Source organism: Pseudorca crassidens, chromosome 1 (genome assembly GCF_039906515.1).
Source record: "Pseudorca crassidens isolate mPseCra1 chromosome 1, mPseCra1.hap1, whole genome shotgun sequence".
NCBI lineage: Eukaryota > Metazoa > Chordata > Mammalia > Artiodactyla > Delphinidae > Pseudorca > Pseudorca crassidens.
In genome coordinates, this window is record NC_090296.1 from 188,449,804 (window position 1) to 188,467,452 (window position 17,649).

Genomic DNA, 17,649 nt, shown 5'->3' on the forward strand with positions numbered 1-17,649 from the left:
ACTCTAAAATACTTTGCACACATTTGGTGTTCAGTCGATTTTAACTGAATTCATATGCCTGTATATTTAAAGACCAACAGTTAATCCCTAATATTAAAACAGCAGAAATTAAACTAGTGTTCAATAACATTGCCACTGAAAAGGCAATATTCCATAAAATGAATGGTTTTCCTGGTTGAAAACTCCTATTTCAGGCATTTAATAAGACTTAATTTGGTCTTTTGGTCTAAATTTTACCTTATGTGGATGGCATAAATGCTTATTTGCATGACTCAGGTAGCTAGATGTAAAAAGTAGTTATCTTGCGACTGATTATGAAATCACTAAAGTGGATGATTATTACTGATTACCTCCTACTTGTTTCTTTGCATTTCGGATCAAAAGCACAAATTTCTTAAGGATTAAGTGTTGTAAGAACTATTCATAAGTGTGTTTTTATGTAGTGATGTAAGCACTGTTCATAAGTGTGTTTTTATGTAGTGGTGTAACTTTCAGCAGGCATTCATAGCCATTTACTGGATGACGTCCCCTTAAATATAATGAATCAGAATATGATCCTTATTTTGTTTAGATTTTCAAATTCTTTTCAGCTCCTCCTAATCCTTATTTCTCTCTCCCATTTAAAAACTTTTTTGGAAGAACCATATTGATTCACTTATGCTACAGCTATGTATTTAACATCTACTATATGCCAGGCACAGAGTGAGGCATTGTAAGATTTGTAAGTGCACAAGAGAGATAAGATCTCAGTTCTCAGAATTAACAGGTAAACAAATAAACATTTGCCCATTTAGCGAGCATTTACTCATTGTCTGCAATGTGTTAGGCATCATTCTGGTAACTGTGGATACAGCGGTAAAAATAACAAAGTCTGTACCCTCTGTAGCGTGCATTTTGATGGAGGAATAAAATATACAGGGAAGACATTTCTAAAAATGTTATATTTGAGCTGAGATATGATGGATGAGATGGAACAGAAGAAAAAGACTGAGGCCAAAACAGCAATTACTGATGATAAATAGAATGAACTCCTCGTGTTTGATGCATGTTGGTTTGTAGTTTCTGAGATAAGATTAAGTTTAGTAATGCTTCCATTTTGTCACTTAATTATTATTATTATTTTTTTGCGATACGCGGGCCCCTCACTGTTGTGGCCTCTCCCGTTGCGGAGCACAGGCTCCAGACGCACAGGCTCAGTGGCCATGGCTCACAGGCCCAGCTGCTTCACGGCATGTGGGATCTTCCCGGACCAGGGCACGAACCCATGTCCCCTGCATCGGCAGGCGGACTCTCAACCACTGTGCCACCAGGGAAGCCCTGTCACTTAATTATTAAATGAGGGCGTCAGTTGGGAAATTTTGTGGGAGGCAATGGACAGCAAAGAGGGAACAATTTGAGGAGAGAGAAATATGAGGACACAGATCACTGTGAAATAGTTGATCACCCCAGAGAGAAGAGAATATACAAACCAGGGAAGTGCAGTAGAATTGCTGGGCAGCATTGAGGGTCTACTTGCAAGTTTCTTATCCTGAGTTTAAAGTGAAACGATACAGCCTAGTTGTGTGGTTTTCTCTAGCTACAGGCATAGGTGTGAAGAAGATGCAGAGTTTAACCAGAGTTGGTTTCTCAACCCCAGGAGACTGGTGGTGGAGAAAGAGAAGAACAAGAGTGCTGAGGGCATTTGCAAGGAAGTTATAATAATTCAAGCTGTAGAATTTATGCTGGGGAAGGAGAAAATGAAGAGGGAATGAAGACTGAAGAGATCTGATGGATATAAAGAAAGCGAGGACTCAGTGGATTGGTGGATTAAATGAAGTTGAAAGTTGTGGTCAGACAAGTGAACTTCATGGGCTAATATTAGTATGTAATATTAACACATTTATTAATAGATGTGTTTCTATGTGTATGCATACACATACAAGCACAACTGCATCAACTTTTTTTTTTTTTTTTGGCATCAACGTTTTAACATCGAAAAGAGGGAGGTTTTGCACAGGTAATTGAAAAATTCTGAGGACCGCTACAAGTTCTGGTTTCTCTTTCTGTTCCTTTTTTTTTTCCTTTGTAATTTTATAGAAATGGTTGAATGTAGTATAAGGGGAACATGAAAGGCTAAAAGCTTTACTTGGGAGATCTTATCTTAGGTTATGTATAAAATCTCTTCAAAAATCACTTGACCTTATTGGCCATATTCTCCTAATTATTTCAGCATTGTGCCAGGTGCTGGGCATACAGTCATATCAGGTCAAGGTGGGTTCAGAGTGATCTTGGAGTGCAGAGGTGGGCACGCAACCCAAATGGGATGGAGAGTGGTCACCTTTGGAGGGAATGACATCTAAGCTAACATCTGAAAAGATAAGTAGTAGCAAAGAAACCACAGAAGTGGGAGGGAATAGTGTATATGAAGATCCTCAAGCAAGAAAGAAATGAGCTGAGGGATCCCAAGTGGCTGGTTTGTAGTGTCTGAGGGAAGAGGTGTTGAGACATAGGAAATTAAGCAAGGGCCATATTTTAAAGGACCTGGTAGTTTATATGAAAGAAATTTCATCCTAAAAGCAGTGGGGGACCGATCATTGGGTTTTATTTACATAGACCAGTGATACAAAACACAATCATTTTAAAGTGTGGGACTTGCTTTGATGGAGAGGTTGAATTTTATCATCTCTAAGGTTCATATAAAGCAGTAAATCAAAATGATTTAAATATGTGCCTCTTATTTTAATCTGAAAATAATTAGTAGCAATTAAAGTGGAACTGTGTTAAACATGGAAAGCCCTGCTTACAAAGCATTATTAAACTCATATTCATTTGTTTGCAAAAAAGAATTGAAATTAAAATTTTTCCATGACTCTCAGTACATTTGGTTACTGCTGTGTATTTTCCATATCAGTGAAAATATTAGATAATTTCCCGTGAGTTTATGTGTGCCATTTAATATCACCAATCAAATGTAGATGAAACTCTGTGCTTTTTCTCTCCAGTGATTTAAACTTTTAAGATGCTTCCATTAATTGGAAAAACGATCATCTTTGATAACTTTCCCGATCCTTCTGATACATGGGAAATCACTGAAACAATCGGCAAAGGAACTTATGGAAAAGTTTTTAAAGTGTTGAATAAGAAAAATGGCCAAAAAGCAGCAGTCAAAATTCTGGATCCGATTCATGTAAGTCACATTGGTTTTTTTTTTTTTCCTGCTGAGTAACTTTTAAAAAAAATCTGTATTAAACAGTTAAAAAGTCTCTAGGTATCTTATCTTGATTTATTTATCACAATGTCAGTTACAATTTGAAGAAAATGTTTTAAAAAAAAAGTCTACTTATTAGAGGTTCCTTGTTTATATGCTTAACATATATAATAAGGTACAATAAATACTTGATATAAGAATAAATATGTAATGCAAATAAGTATATAAATAATACAACTCTCAACAGCTCAACAGTTGATTTAATATTATTTGAGATTTCAAAGTGTTGTCAGAATACAGATTTATGGGTCTAGAAGTAATCCTAAAATATCGTCTGTACCAGATCTCCTTTTCTTCCTGTGTTCATTTAGGCTTCAGGCAGAATTCCTCTTATTCCAAACCAGAAATATTTTTTAAATTAAATTTCATTCAGAAAAGGGAAGTTAATTTTCAGGTTTACTTAAGTGTTTCCAGAGCAGAAATGATGTTCCTTTATAACCAGGGTGAGGTTCCTTGTGAAAAATTGAATGTCCTGGTCAGTCCACATGGCCTCTTTTTCAGCAGTGCCCCAATGGGCTCCTCCTTTGCTTTTTTGGGGAAATCCAGTTGTGATGAGAGAAACTCGTCTTTCTTTGCCTTTAAGAGCATGAGGAGATGGATGAGATTCTTCTTTCTGGGAGTGAGAGCTGGACATTGGGGAGTATTTTCAGCTACTGGGACATACGTAGCTCTCCCCTAGCACCTGGGGGGAGCTAGAATAAGCTCAGTGATCCCATAATCCCCAAACCTCTACTGAGAGCAGCTTCTCCAATTACTCAGCTCTTGCACACGTGATGGGAGTGCCGTGTGATGGAAATGACGTGATGTGTGTGGGGAGGGCATCAGAGTCCTTGTCACCGCTGCTACGCTCATAAACTGTAGGACTCTGCAAAAGGTCTGCCCCTGGGCCTCTGTTCACCTTGGTGTTGCTCTTTCTTTTTTGATAGTTTATTTCTGCTAAATCCATGATAACTACATAGTTTCATATATCTTTGAGCAGAGGAGAGGGAAGGTGGGGTTTCTTTTCAAGTAGTAAATTAGATACACTGGAGGGAAAAAAATAAATAGCACTGTGACCAGGCTTCACTGATGCTGCATGTGTTCATGTTCCCCTGTTGGAAAGTTCTTACCATTCAAACTGAGGGAAGAGAGACACAAATTAGGCTGTACCAAAGTAACTGTGCCTCTGGTCTTTGCAATTATGGGTCTGTCCTTTGGTCTTCACTGTTAAGGGTTGAGGTCCATGGTGGCGAGAGAAAGGGCTCCAGACTGATCCCAATGTATCGCCCCATAATCAGTGTCTCTCTCCCATTCCTCTACTTCTTTGTGGACAAGAACAAGTGGCTTGTGAATACATGTAGCCATTATTCTTTCATAATCTACTCGTGTTTGGTAGACTGCTAACCTTATACATCATGTCTTGTTCTATTGCTTAAATGAAACATGTAGATTCATAACTACAGTATGAAATATGTTCTTTTGCTGCTGTTATTCTTGTCACAGTACCTGTGTATTTCCCTAAGAATTCTTTATTTACTCTCATTCATCATGCCACAAGTCAAATAAAAAAGATTTATAACCAGAAGATTATAATCTTAATAAAATAAATTTAGATGCACCCAGGCATTTTGCAGAGTGGCTTTTTTAAAACTTTTTATTAAAAGGGTCTCACTGTTATGGATTTTGAACTAATAATCTTCTCTCCAAGGTAGAGAGGAAATGAGCAATACTAGAAGGCAGTAGGCTAGTCCTGGATCTCACACAAACCAGCTCCTGTGACCCTGACTGCCCTGAGCTTTAGTTTCTTCCTCTCAAATTAGAGCTCTGGTCTGAAATTCTTTCCAGCTCTCTGATTCCATGATTCTGTCTTAAAACAGTGTGGACATTAAATGTTACCGTAAAATATTAGAAGTCTTTTTCTTATTTATGACTCTGTGAGTTGTTTCATGTATATGTGATTTTCCTAGATACATGACTAAGTACCTAGTCATGTTTGCACTTTTACTGATGGGATAACAACCTATTCTACGTCTGGGGAATGGGCCTTTAGCTAACTAAAGGCTGTATGCCAATTTATGTAACTTAACTCTTTCACTTTTTTGGAAAGGTAGGAGTTCATTGCATGTATGACTAGTTTTTGATAGCCTTCGAATATCCTGTACTTCAAAGAAACAAAATGAACCAGCTAAAAGTTTTCATTTCAAATGAATGGCTTTGCCATCGAAATAAAGTTAACACTACAAAGAAAGGAACATCATCTTAGGTGGTTCTCCATATGCGTTTCTTTCTCATTGCACACAAAAATAGCCTTTTATTTATTCCTTTTCAACGAAATAAATGTAATTAGAGATATATATGATTAGCAGGAAAATCACAATCTCTCCCCTTAAGCAGTGTAATGAGAAGTTTCAATACATAGTACTGAGTGCAGTAAAAACTATTCTGACCTTGCTTTGACAAAATAAAATTCTACATTTGGTAGTCTAAATTGTTTCTTTGACTTCATTCATGTTTTCCTCACCGTTCTCTCCCCATGACTTTTTGAAACTAGGATATTGATGAAGAGATTGAAGCAGAGTACAACATCTTAAAAGCACTTTCTGACCATCCTAATGTGGTCAGATTCTATGGCATGTACTTTAAGAAGGATAAAATAAATGGAGATAAGCTGTGGCTGGTTCTTGAGGTGAGTGTTTCAACATTATTTTACATGTGGAAATTTGCAGTGTGGTCTTTTTTTTTAAATAAATTTATTTAATTTATTTATTTATTTCGTTTTGGCTGCGTTGGGTCTTGGTTGCTGCACGCAGGCTTTCTCTAGTTGCAGCGAGCGGGTGCTACTCTTTGTTGCGGCGCGTGGACTTCTCATTCCGGTGGCTTCTCTTGTTGTGGAGCACGGGCTCTATTCCCGCAGGCTCTAGGCGCGCAGGCTCAGTAATTGTGGCTCGCAGGCTCTAGAGTGCAGGCTCAGTAGTTGTGGCGCACAGGCTTAGCTGCTCCATGGTATGTGGGATCTTCCCGGACCAGGGCTCGAACCCGTGTCCCCTGCATTGGCAGGCGGATTGTTAACCACTGCACCACCAGGGAAACCCCTGCAGTGTGGTCTTGGAATGACTTAATGTTTATGTAACATTGACCCCGTAAAGCAGTTCTAATATGTTCCTGGCTGGTCACATCCTTTGTAGAATGTTATGCCCAGTTCTGGTCTTGCCACCTTTAGAAACATGGGGAAATGAAAGAAAATTAATTAAAGATTAAAAGAAAATGTTTCACGACTTCCCTGGCAGTCCAGTGGTTAAGACTCCGCCCTTCCACTGTAGGGGGCACGGGTCAGATACCTAGTGGGGGAACTAAGATCCCACACGCTGTGTAGACAAAAAAAAAAATAAAAAAAAAATAAAAGAAAATGTTTCCACAATAAAAGACTAAAGAAACCAGGATTATTTTTCTTTCAGAAGAACATGTTATAAAGGGACTTCGCTATAATTTTTATTTATTCATCCATATTTTGTTCAACATAACACGTGACAGAGGCACAGTGCCAGGTGCTATGATATGAGAGAAAATTAATGTACCTGAGGCTTCATTAGACAAAAATGGCGAGCTGGTAATTTCTTCTTCTGGCTTCACTGAACACTAATGACATAAACTACAGAACCAGGTACGGTGGGTCCTCCATATCTGTGGGTTCCACGTAGTTGGATTCAAACAGCGTGATCCGTGGATACGGAGGGTCAACTGTATTTACATTTATAGGGAAAAACCTTACTAGAAATGGTGTTGAATATTGAATAAGTTGCCGAAGGGAAATTACGGAGTCTGCCTTTTCAATTTCTGAGAATAGGTTGGGACAATTCTCTCTAATGCAGGAGTACTGGAAGGTGCCCCACTAAGGTAACTGCCAGTCGTAGAAGAATGTAAGAATGTGTTTCTTCTGATTTGCATTGAGTATTTTTATTCAAGGTGAAGTAGTCACTAATTCCAATAAAATTTATAAAAATTTTTAAAAGCTGCTCTTGTCAAACTCAGGGCTAGTAAAACCTTTATTTGTTCACCTTAACAGCATCTATTTATTGTATTCACATTATTTTATTTTTTTAATTGAAGTATAGTTGATTTAGAATGTTAGTTTATGGAGTAAAGCAAAGTGATTGAATTATATCTATCTATCTATTTATAGATAGATAGATACACTCTTTCTCATATTCTTTTCCATGTGGTTTATCGCAGGATATTGAACATAGTTTACTGTGCTGTGCAGTTGGACCTTGTTGTTTATCCATTATATATATAATAGTTTGCATCTGCTAATCCCAAACTCCCAATCCATCTCTCCCCTGCACCCCGCTTCCCCTTGACAACCACAGGTTTGTTCTCTGTGTCTTGTATTCACATTATTTCATTAACATTTGATTATTCTGTTTCTTTTTTAGAATGTGCCATTGATTTTGCTGCACAGTAATCATTTATAAATTATATTGTCTCCATACTTTATATTTTTTCTATTATGGTTTTTAAACAAATCTACAAGTAGTGATCATTGTAGAAAATACTTGAAACTATAAAAAGAACCACTCTTACCTCTGAACATATTTCCTTCATCTTTTTTTTTGTATGTTTAAAATGATTGACAATATTATTTATGAAATTAGCGTATTTTTCCGGTTCATATAATTTCAGATAGACTTAATCATTTTTATCATTTTAAAAATAAATACATTCACTTGATTAATAAAAAGCAAGTAGAACCAGAGGGCTTATAATACAGAACAATATTAGTGTAGATCCAGGTTAGTGGTACCACCCTGTCCTGAGCAGGTAGGCCTGTGCTTTTGCTGTGTTGATCGCTGTACCTGGAATAGATGGCCGAACTTCTCTACTCTTTCATTTCCTAATCCGTATTCTGAATTTTGGCACGATTATTAATTGCACCTCTGGAACCCTATGCCCTCCTGCTCCATTCTGGAGGTCTGCCAGGTATCTGACCTCTGATATCTCTCTGCTGCTCACCTGGGTGGAATCCACCGTTTCTGGATCCCTTGGCCTCCTCTTTCCCAGGTTACTTCTCTGTTTCGCACATCATGTAGTTATGTGCCTTGCTCCCGTTATCCATGCTACTGATGTCACCAGATCTTGAGTCCATTCAGTTCAGTTTTTCTAAGGAACAAAACCCCCATCTGTGTGTGTGTGTGTGTGTGTGTGTGTGTGTGTGTGTGTGGTGCTCAGGCAGGCTCCTGGATGTTGATATTTTGTATGTTGGGTAAGAGGGTGTCAAGTCTTGATGAGAGACCACCAAGGGATCCCTTTCTTCTGCCCCTCCCCTCCCATCTCCTCCACTTTCACTCTTACCTTGCCCTGTCCGGGTTACTCTGCTCAGGTGACCTCAAAATAGCCCCCAGCTAGCACTTCAGTTTGTGGCTTCCTCTGCATTGCTCAGTTACCACTCAGTCATCTGCATGCCATGTTGAAAAATTTTTTTGTGATCTCTTCTCCACTTCTCTCCCTTTTTGTTCTTTTTTCTCTTGTGGTTTTATACTTTTTTTATTCCTTTACTAGCATTTTAATGGAGATTCACATGTGAGAGGAAATAAATGTATATGTTTAATTTGCCACCTTTAATTGAACCAGAGTCTTTCAAAATTGTAAAATAGAATTTTCAAGAACCTTCTCAGAATCTGAAACTGTGCATTATTTTATAGAAGTTTAAAAAAATTTTTAAATAACCAGTTGTGTTCTTCAAAGGTAGGCAATTTATTATGATTTCAGAATTATTTTGTATTTCTCAGTTTAGTTCAAGATAGCTTTATAGTTTTAGTTAAATCATGCATTAAAACAAAGCAAAACTTTTACTCATCTCAACATAATTACCTAAGTAATAGAATATAAATTATGAACTTAAACCATTTTGCCTTAAATTAATGAATTGTAAAGAATTTACTTCATATTTGTGTTTGTGTATTTGAGATGCGACGCTCTGCAAATCCTTAATGCAGTCTTGAATAAAATTTTGTATATTTATATCCTTCAGAACATTTTCAGTAATGCGTCTTTAATTTTTTTCCTTGTTGAATCATTGGAAAATTAGCATTTGAAGATACAGGTGTTCTGCCTAATGTAGGCCTAAATGCGCAAGGACACAAGGTACAGAACTTTGCCCAGAGTTTAAAAATATTGAATGAGATCATTCACTGTCTTTTATGCCTAACAAATTCCTATTCTAATTATATTGTCATTTCTCAGTATAATCACTTGGAGTTAGGTGTGAGTTGGAGACTCCAGGTCATAGTTAAATGTTCTTTTGAGAGAGCAGAAAAGATTGATTAAAATACTTTTGGAACATCAGGTACAAGCAAAGTGGCTTCCTGATATAATGAATCAGCAGAGACTTAACAGCTTCTTTGAACTTTGTCCTTATATTTTATTATCAGATGGAGGTATTGGAAATATCCCTAAAAGGCTTGAGAAAAAAGAGTAAATGGTAATTTATTAAAATAGTATTTCAGGAATCTGACCTATTTGCACTCACAAAGTGGGGGAAAAACACAGAGAAAGCAAGAAGTTGGCAAACTGTATGTAAGGTAATTGATTTGCACATATGCAAATTAGACTAATTATATATACACATAAGTGGCTAGATGTACAATTACCTGATTTATAAACATGAATGGTGCAGGTGCTGCTTTAGAGGCACTTTCAGAAAATTGGCTTGTGGCATAAATACTTTATTCTACAAAATGACTACTAATTATACCTCTTATCATAATAAAGCCCCAATAAATTATTCTGCATGAGGGTAAGGATGGCCAAAGAGGGGCTGTGGTGTTACCCAGAGAGTCATGCTAACAGTGCTAGACTTCTGGTGTGAATCTACATAAAGAAGGTGTGTCCTGGAGGGGCTGAGCCATCAGTAATATCCCTCGTTATCATCCTGGCATGTGCCGGGGGCGCCGTACCAGCTTAGACAAACTCCTGCCCAGAGGTTTTTCATCTTGAAAAATCATTTTATTTATATTTCGATCCAGAATTGAAATTCTAAGAAGGGGATTACTTGCTCAGATTTTACTGGATAGTCTGTTTTTTCTGTTATTTAGTTGTGATTTTTGAATTACTGCTTTCAGTTTGATACAATTTTTCTTCTTCCTGTTTTTTTTCTTTCATTTTGTTACACTATACATTTTTGAGCATTAATGATATACAGGCCTCTGTTTAGGAACTATTTCCTTCTAATTCTCTGTATATTCATTTTTAGGACAGAGAGAAGAGCACTAGTTGCTAGCTCTCTGAAATTCCAGTTACACATTTGTAATGAAACTACCTAAGAAGAGAAGGGGTAGAAAGTTTTCTTTTGTGGGAACTGATTTTTTTGCAAAATGTCTCTGGGAATTTTTATTGTTACTTAGTATTCTAGGTTTTCCTAATGATGTCAGCATAAAGGGAGAACTGATGTATTTTTTTTTTTTTTTTACTTATGCTTCGTTTTGAAATACCAGACTTATATTAATTTTTGCTTATTGCTATCATATCTGTTGACTGACCTGCTTTGTAAAATGTACATACCTCTTTTGCTTAGTGTTTCCGTTAATTCCTAGCATCTCCTGTGGAGGATCAGGGGCTGGATGTAGGCGGGGCTCCGGGGAGGTCGCTAGGTTTCTGCATCTGATTATCACTAAATTGGGAGACTAAAAAACAGAGTCAAAATTGAGTTAAATCAGTCTGGCATTAAGCATTTTCTACTGATGAGCTCGAAGGGCAAAACTGTAATTTACCCTTTCTTGGTTGGCCGGACAGCAGCACCTTAAGTACTTGAGGAATACAGTCTTCTGTCTCAGAGTCTATTTGTCTAGTATGTCCTCAGCCATAGTGGCTGTGAAAAGATGGCCTCTGTCATTGTGTGTGTGTGTGTGTGTGTGTGTGTGCGCGCGTGCGTGCATGCATAAGTGTCTAGGACTAAAGTTTATTCATCCAGTCATTTATTAATTCCATAAATATTATCTATTACTTTGGGCCAGGCATTTTGGTAGGTTCTGGGCATTCAGTGGAGAACAAGACAAACTGTCATCCTGGGGCTTAGAGTCTAATGGTGCAGAAAGACGATTTAAAACTAAATAGACAAATTAAATAATTACACATTGTTATTGATACTATGAAGAATATAAATGGGGTGCTAATAAAGAATGAAAAAGAAGACCCTTTACGAAAAGAGAGGTGAAAGAAGGCCTAGATGAGTAGGTAACATTTTAAGCCTCCACCTGAAAAAAAAAAAAGCAGGACACTTGTGGTACCTTTGTTCTTTAATATATATTCCAGATACTCTGATAAGGATCATCCCCATCTCAAACCCACTGAAGCAGAAACTCCAAGAATGAGTTTAAGGAAACTAGTTTTTTAAACAGGCACTAAGGTGATTCTTATCAAAGGAAAGTTTGGAAAACACTGCCAGAGCTTCTCAGATTTCAGCGTGCATAGAAGTAATCTGGGACTTCTGCTCTGGCCATGACAGTAACTTGCATCATTGCGTGGCTGTACCATAAATAACTGGAAAACGGCATAAAATATATTTTTAAAAACACAACAATTTTCAAACACTGGGAAAGAGACAGCTTAAGACTGTGACATTGAGAAAAGGAAATAAACAAGAGGAACACTACAATTATCCCATCTTTAATCTTGGAGGCAGTTTCCAGACCACGGGCATAAGGAGGACATTCCCAAGGAGATCACAGCAATCTTGCTGAACTGAAAAGATTGGGAAGGCAGAAGTGGCTGGAATTTTCAAAGAAGGGAGAGTTAAGCAGGAAAAACGCTCCAGAAATCTGCATAGGGGTTCCCTTGAGTCTTTTACTGAAAACCAAGCTGGAAATGTATAGGGCAAGATTTCAGGCAGTTGGGCAAAGAACAATTATTAGGGTGAGAATTACTGAAAAGCAGTAATCTGAACAACTGCTGGAGTTCGTGCAGGGTTGAGAGATGCTTGAGTTCTGATCAGCCAAATTGGGGAATCTTTGTGGAACCCCTGAGGCACTTAGTAGAGACCCTCCAGAAGGGTTATGCGTTAAAGGAAGGGCTAGACTCACCCTAGAATAAGAACTTCCCTTGGCCTCCCATAAGAAGTTCAAAAACAGGACTTGAAATGTTCAGGTTGGTCCACAAGTAGATTAACTGCCTGACAGAACAAAATTCAACATTCATTAAGGGAAGACAACAAGATCTGAACATTCAAATGTAAAATTAGTCATGTCCATCATTTAATAAAAAATTATTAGATATGTAAAGAAGCAGGAAAAGGTGACCCATTATCAAAATAAAAATCAGTCAAAAGAACCAGACCCAGGAATAACCAGGATAATGGAATTAGCAGATAAAGACTTTAAAACAGCTATTATCACAGCGTTCAAGGATTTCAAAAGGAAAACATGAACATAATGTTGAAAGAAATGAAAACTATAGAAAAGAGTTGAATGGAGCTTCTAGAATAGAAAAATACAATATCTGTAGTGAAAAATATATAGTATTGAGTTTAACAGCAGCTTAGACATGTGGAAGAAAAGATCAGTGAATTTGAAGACCGGAAAATAGAAAAAAATAGACAAAAAAGGGAGAAAAACCCCTGCGACTTATGGGACATTATCTAGTATTCTAAACTGTGTGTAATTTCAGTCCAAGAGCAGTACAGGGACGGGGTGGGGGGGCAGAGATACAGTATTTAAATAAATGATGGCTGCAATTTTTCTGAATTTGGTAAACACTAAAAAGTCACAGATCTAAGAAGCTCAAAATCCCTCTTGTAGGATAAACAAAGAAAACCACACTAAGATATGTCACAAACAAGGTGCTGAACACTAATAATGAAGAGACCATTACAAAAGCACCAAGAGGACATGTAGGGGTCAGAGAGAAGCGTGGTCACTGATCTGTCCTCCAGTGCAGTGGAATGGTATATTTAAAACATTGAAAGCCTTTCAACTTAGAAATCTGTATACAGGGAAAATGTTATTCATTAATGAAGGCAAAATAAAGACAGATGTTTTCATCAAAGGAAAAGAATTTACCGTCAGAGACCTGCACCATAAAAATGTGGAATAAAGTTTTCAGGCTGAAGGAAAACGACTTCATATAAAAACTCAGACCTGCAAAAAGAAATGAAGAATATTATCCATGGTAAATATAAAGATAAATAAGAAACTTTGTATGTTATATTTTTTAGTATCTTTAAAAGAAAAAAACCACTGTTTGAAACCATAATTATAATTATGGTTTGTGGGGTCATTACATGCAGAATTAAAATGCATAACAACAGTAGCAAAGGGACAGGAGAGGAGAAATGGAAACGTACAGTCTTAAGGGTCTTACATTACTTAGGAAGTGGCATAATATTATTTTAAGGCATACTGTGTTAAGTTAAAGATGCATATTGTAAACGCTAAAGCAACCACTAAAAATAAAATGAAAAAGTACAGTTAATAAGCCTATAGAGGACAAAATTAAATACTACAAATATTAGCTGTGTTCTTAAATGTTACTTCATTTGCTGTACACCCTTAAAATTTCCAAAGACTTTAACTCATTGTTTATTTTTATAATTTTCACCAGTTATACTGGGGAATGAGTCCACAGAGTTCTTCACAGTGTCATTCTGGGGAAAAAAATGAATCCTATGAAACGTTTAAGAAAGAAATAATCAGTCTTGTTGACTCATTTATGAGGGCAACATTATACTGACGAAAGAAGACAAAGATATTACAAGAAAAGAAAATATATTCTGACATTTCACATGAACACATTTGGAAAAAATCTTTCTCAGAATATTAACAAATTGAATCCAGTAATATATAAAAATGTTAATATGTTATGACTGAATGGGATTGATCCCAGGAATGCAATTTTATTAAAACATTAAAATAAGTTTGTTAAACATTAAAATTTATTGCATCATAATTCACTGTATTAATGGAATCAAAGAGAAAAAAATCAATAAAAACGTGTCAAAATTCAACACCCATTTGTGATAATCTCAGCATTCTAGGAATAGATGGAAATTTCACCTAACAAAGTGCATCTACCCAATTTCTTATGAAGTGTGCAAAAAAAGTTTGGACTCCTTGCAAAAGCATATATATAATATGTTTAATATCTTTTTTGGGGGGGGAAATTCAAATTAAAACCACAATGAAGCTATAGTACACACCCACTAACATGACTAAAATTTAAAAGACTCATAATACCCAGTATTGGTGAGGTTGTGGAGCAAATTGAACTTTTACACATTACTTCGGCAGTGTGAAATGGTGCAGTTACTCTGCAAGCAATACAGCCATGTCTTATAACATTACGCCCACAGTTACCAAAAACTTCACGTGTAGGTGTTTGCTAAAAATTGGTTTCTATAAAACGACTCAAACGCTTTTATAAAATGAGCAAAGTAAAAACTAGAATGAGTGTTAGAAAATGAGAGTTTCTGCTTTTGTGGCCTCACATGGGATATGGTCAGACTAAGCGAAGCGTCTTAGAGCATTCTTAGAATAAACAAAAAACAATGAAAAACAGCAGAAGTCAGAAATGCCAACTGCAGAAGTCAGTAGTCCTTTTCCAGAAATTCGAGTAAAAATCTCATATCTCTCCTAACACAGTGAAGACAGAATACATTTTGAAAACTTATAAAAGCTGTCTTTGGAAGTGAGTTGTAATGATCTGTTCAGAGAATATCATCCCTTTTGATTTAGGTTATTGGGTTTTTTTTCATGTTTGACTGCAGCCTAGGGAGAGGATTCATTCTCACTGTTGCTCTGTCCTTTCATTAGTGTAGCTCTGGCTTAAGAAAATTATGCTTCAATTTTGTTCAGTGAAAGAACGTTAAGGCCCTGTTGTAGCATTGTGCTGCGAAGCTACACTTAAGGGTTTTCTGGTCCCCTATTACAAATCCCCCTTTTAACCTATCTTGGTGATTTAAGAATTGCATAGGGTTAATATGATGCAATTCATTCCTCTGGGTGCAGTTCTTTTTAAATGGAAACATAATGGTCATTTTCATTTTTTATGATCTGTTGCTTAATTCAACATTTGCATTTCCTTTAATATATTTTAATCCTTCACATTCATTTAAAAACAAACGTACTAAAGTTAATTGTTTTTCACTTTATTCATGTATGAAAGGCATTTTATGCTAATTGAACAGAAGTAAATTTCATCCTAGAGCATATTTGAAATGTTGCTAATTCTAAACGAGGATTTAGAATATTCATGGTGATATCTCATCTTGGGCATCTTTAGGAAGAGGTCAACCACAAGTTAACTTGTGGTTTATTGACATTTGGTCCCTATGGTCTGTTTAATAATTTCTTTTTCGTTTTAATCTACCTCTTCTTGAAGTTTCATTCAAAAGACCCCTTTCCATTCTGAAAATTAAACCACTATTCCTGCTTAGGCAGCAGCCAAATAGTAGAATAATTAGTTTCTAAGAAGACCCTGTAAGGGGTCTGACATAACTTGGAGTAATTTTCTTTGCTCCTTCATTATTAGTTTAGGACCTTTTCAAATATTCTTGACGTTAGCAGCTAGATTTTAAAAAATGAATAGATTTTATTTTTTTGAACAGGTTTAGGTTTATGGAAAAAATGAGTGGAAAGTTCAGAGAGTTTCCATAAATGCCCCTCACCAAGTTTTCCCTGTTATTAACATCTTGCATTGGTATGGTACATTTGTAACAGGTGATGAGACAATAATGATACATTATTGTTAACTAAAGTCCATAGTTTACATTAGGGTTAATTCTCTGTGTTGTACATTTTACAGATATTTTAAAGACTTTATTTTTTAGCATAGTTTTAGAGTCACAGAAAAATTGAGAGGGAGGTACAGAGATTTCTCATATGTCCTCTGCCCTCACACATGCATAGACCCCCCCATTATCTACATTTCTTACCAGAGTGGTGCATTTGTTACAATTGGTGAACCTACATTGACACATCAGCACCATCCAAGGTCCACAGTTTACATTAGGGTTCACTCTTGGTGGTATACTTTTTATGGATTTTGACAAATAAATAATTACCTGTATCCACCATTACAATATCATATGGACTTGTTTCACTGCCCTAAAAATTCCTCTGTGCTCCATCTGGTCATTCTTCCCTTTCTCTTCCCTGAACCCTGTTAATCATTGATCTTTTTATAGGATCCATTGTCTTGCCTTTTCCAGAATGTCATATGGTTGGAATCATACAGTATGTAGTATTTTCAAATTGCCTTCTTTCACTTAACAGTATACATTTAAGATTACCCTATTCCTTGTGTTGGTAACTAGGTTTTAAACCCAATTCAGAGTCATATTTCTGTTTTCTGGGTACCTTTGAATAATAGAAAAGTGTTCTGTAATAATTGGGCATCCATATATAATCCATACCTAACACATGTACAAAAATTAACTGAAAATGGATTATAGACCTACCTGTATGTGGAACCTAAAACTATAAAACTTCCTGAAGGAATTACAGAAGAAAAATTTTTTGACCTTGGGTTAGGCAAACATTTTCTTGATATGACATAAAAAACACTTTCCGTAAAATTTTTAACATGATAAATTTAGAACTTCTGCTTTTCAAAAGACACTTAAAATAAAAGGTCAAGCCACAAACTGGGAGACAGGACTTGTATCCAACATACATAAAGAACTCTCAAAACTCAATAATAAAAAAAAATTAAAAGTGAACCAAAAATTTGAACACTTCACCAAAGAAAGTAAATGGATAGCAAATACATACATGAAAAGATGGTCAATGAAATTAGTCATTAGACAAACTCAAATCAAAATCACATGAGATCCATTTAGAATGGCTTTTTAAAAAGTCACAGTGTCAACTGCTGACGAGGATGTGGAGCAACTGGAACTCTCGTTCACTGCTAGTGGGAATGCAGAATGGTACAGCCACTTCGGGAAATAGTTTAGCAAATACCTAGAAGGTCATACATGTGACTGATAGGACCCAACAATTCCCAACAGCAATGAAAACCATATTCATGGAAAAGCCTATTATGCAAATGTTTACAGTGGTTTTCCTCATAATTGCCAAAAACTGCAAACAACTCAAAAGTCTTTCAATTAATGAATGGATAAACAAACAGTGGTTTATCTATTCAGTGGAATACTCAGCATTAAAGAAGGAATGACTAACATTAAAATAGCATTAAAGAAGGAATGTACAGCAACAAAGATGAATCTCAGATTCATTGTGCCAAATCAAAGGAGCTAGACTTAATGGGCTACACACCTTATGACTCAATCCGCATGACATTCCTGCGAAGACAAAATCATCGGGGCAGAAAAGAGATTAGTGCTTGCCAGGGACTGGGGAAGAGGTTTGACTACAAAGAGACAGGAGGGTAGATTTTTGTGTGATGGAGTTGTTCTATATCTTGACTGTGGTTGT

The 17,649-nt window shown here is 36.4% G+C and overlaps 1 protein-coding gene across 2 annotated transcripts in view; it reads left to right on the plus strand.

Annotated features, from left to right (window-relative positions):
* The first annotated feature begins 2,989 nt into the window (after positions 1–2,989).
* The window catches only part of MYO3A (myosin IIIA), a 172,006-nt gene continuing 157,346 nt past the window's right edge, over positions 2,990–17,649 (plus strand). For both annotated transcript variants that reach the window (XM_067704228.1, XM_067704146.1), the window contains exons 1-2: positions 2,990–3,166; positions 5,778–5,912. In XM_067704228.1, the coding sequence (XP_067560329.1) occupies positions 2,999–3,166; positions 5,778–5,912 (303 nt within the window). In that variant the 5' untranslated portion in view covers positions 2,990–2,998. The remainder of the gene's footprint in view (positions 3,167–5,777; positions 5,913–17,649) is intronic.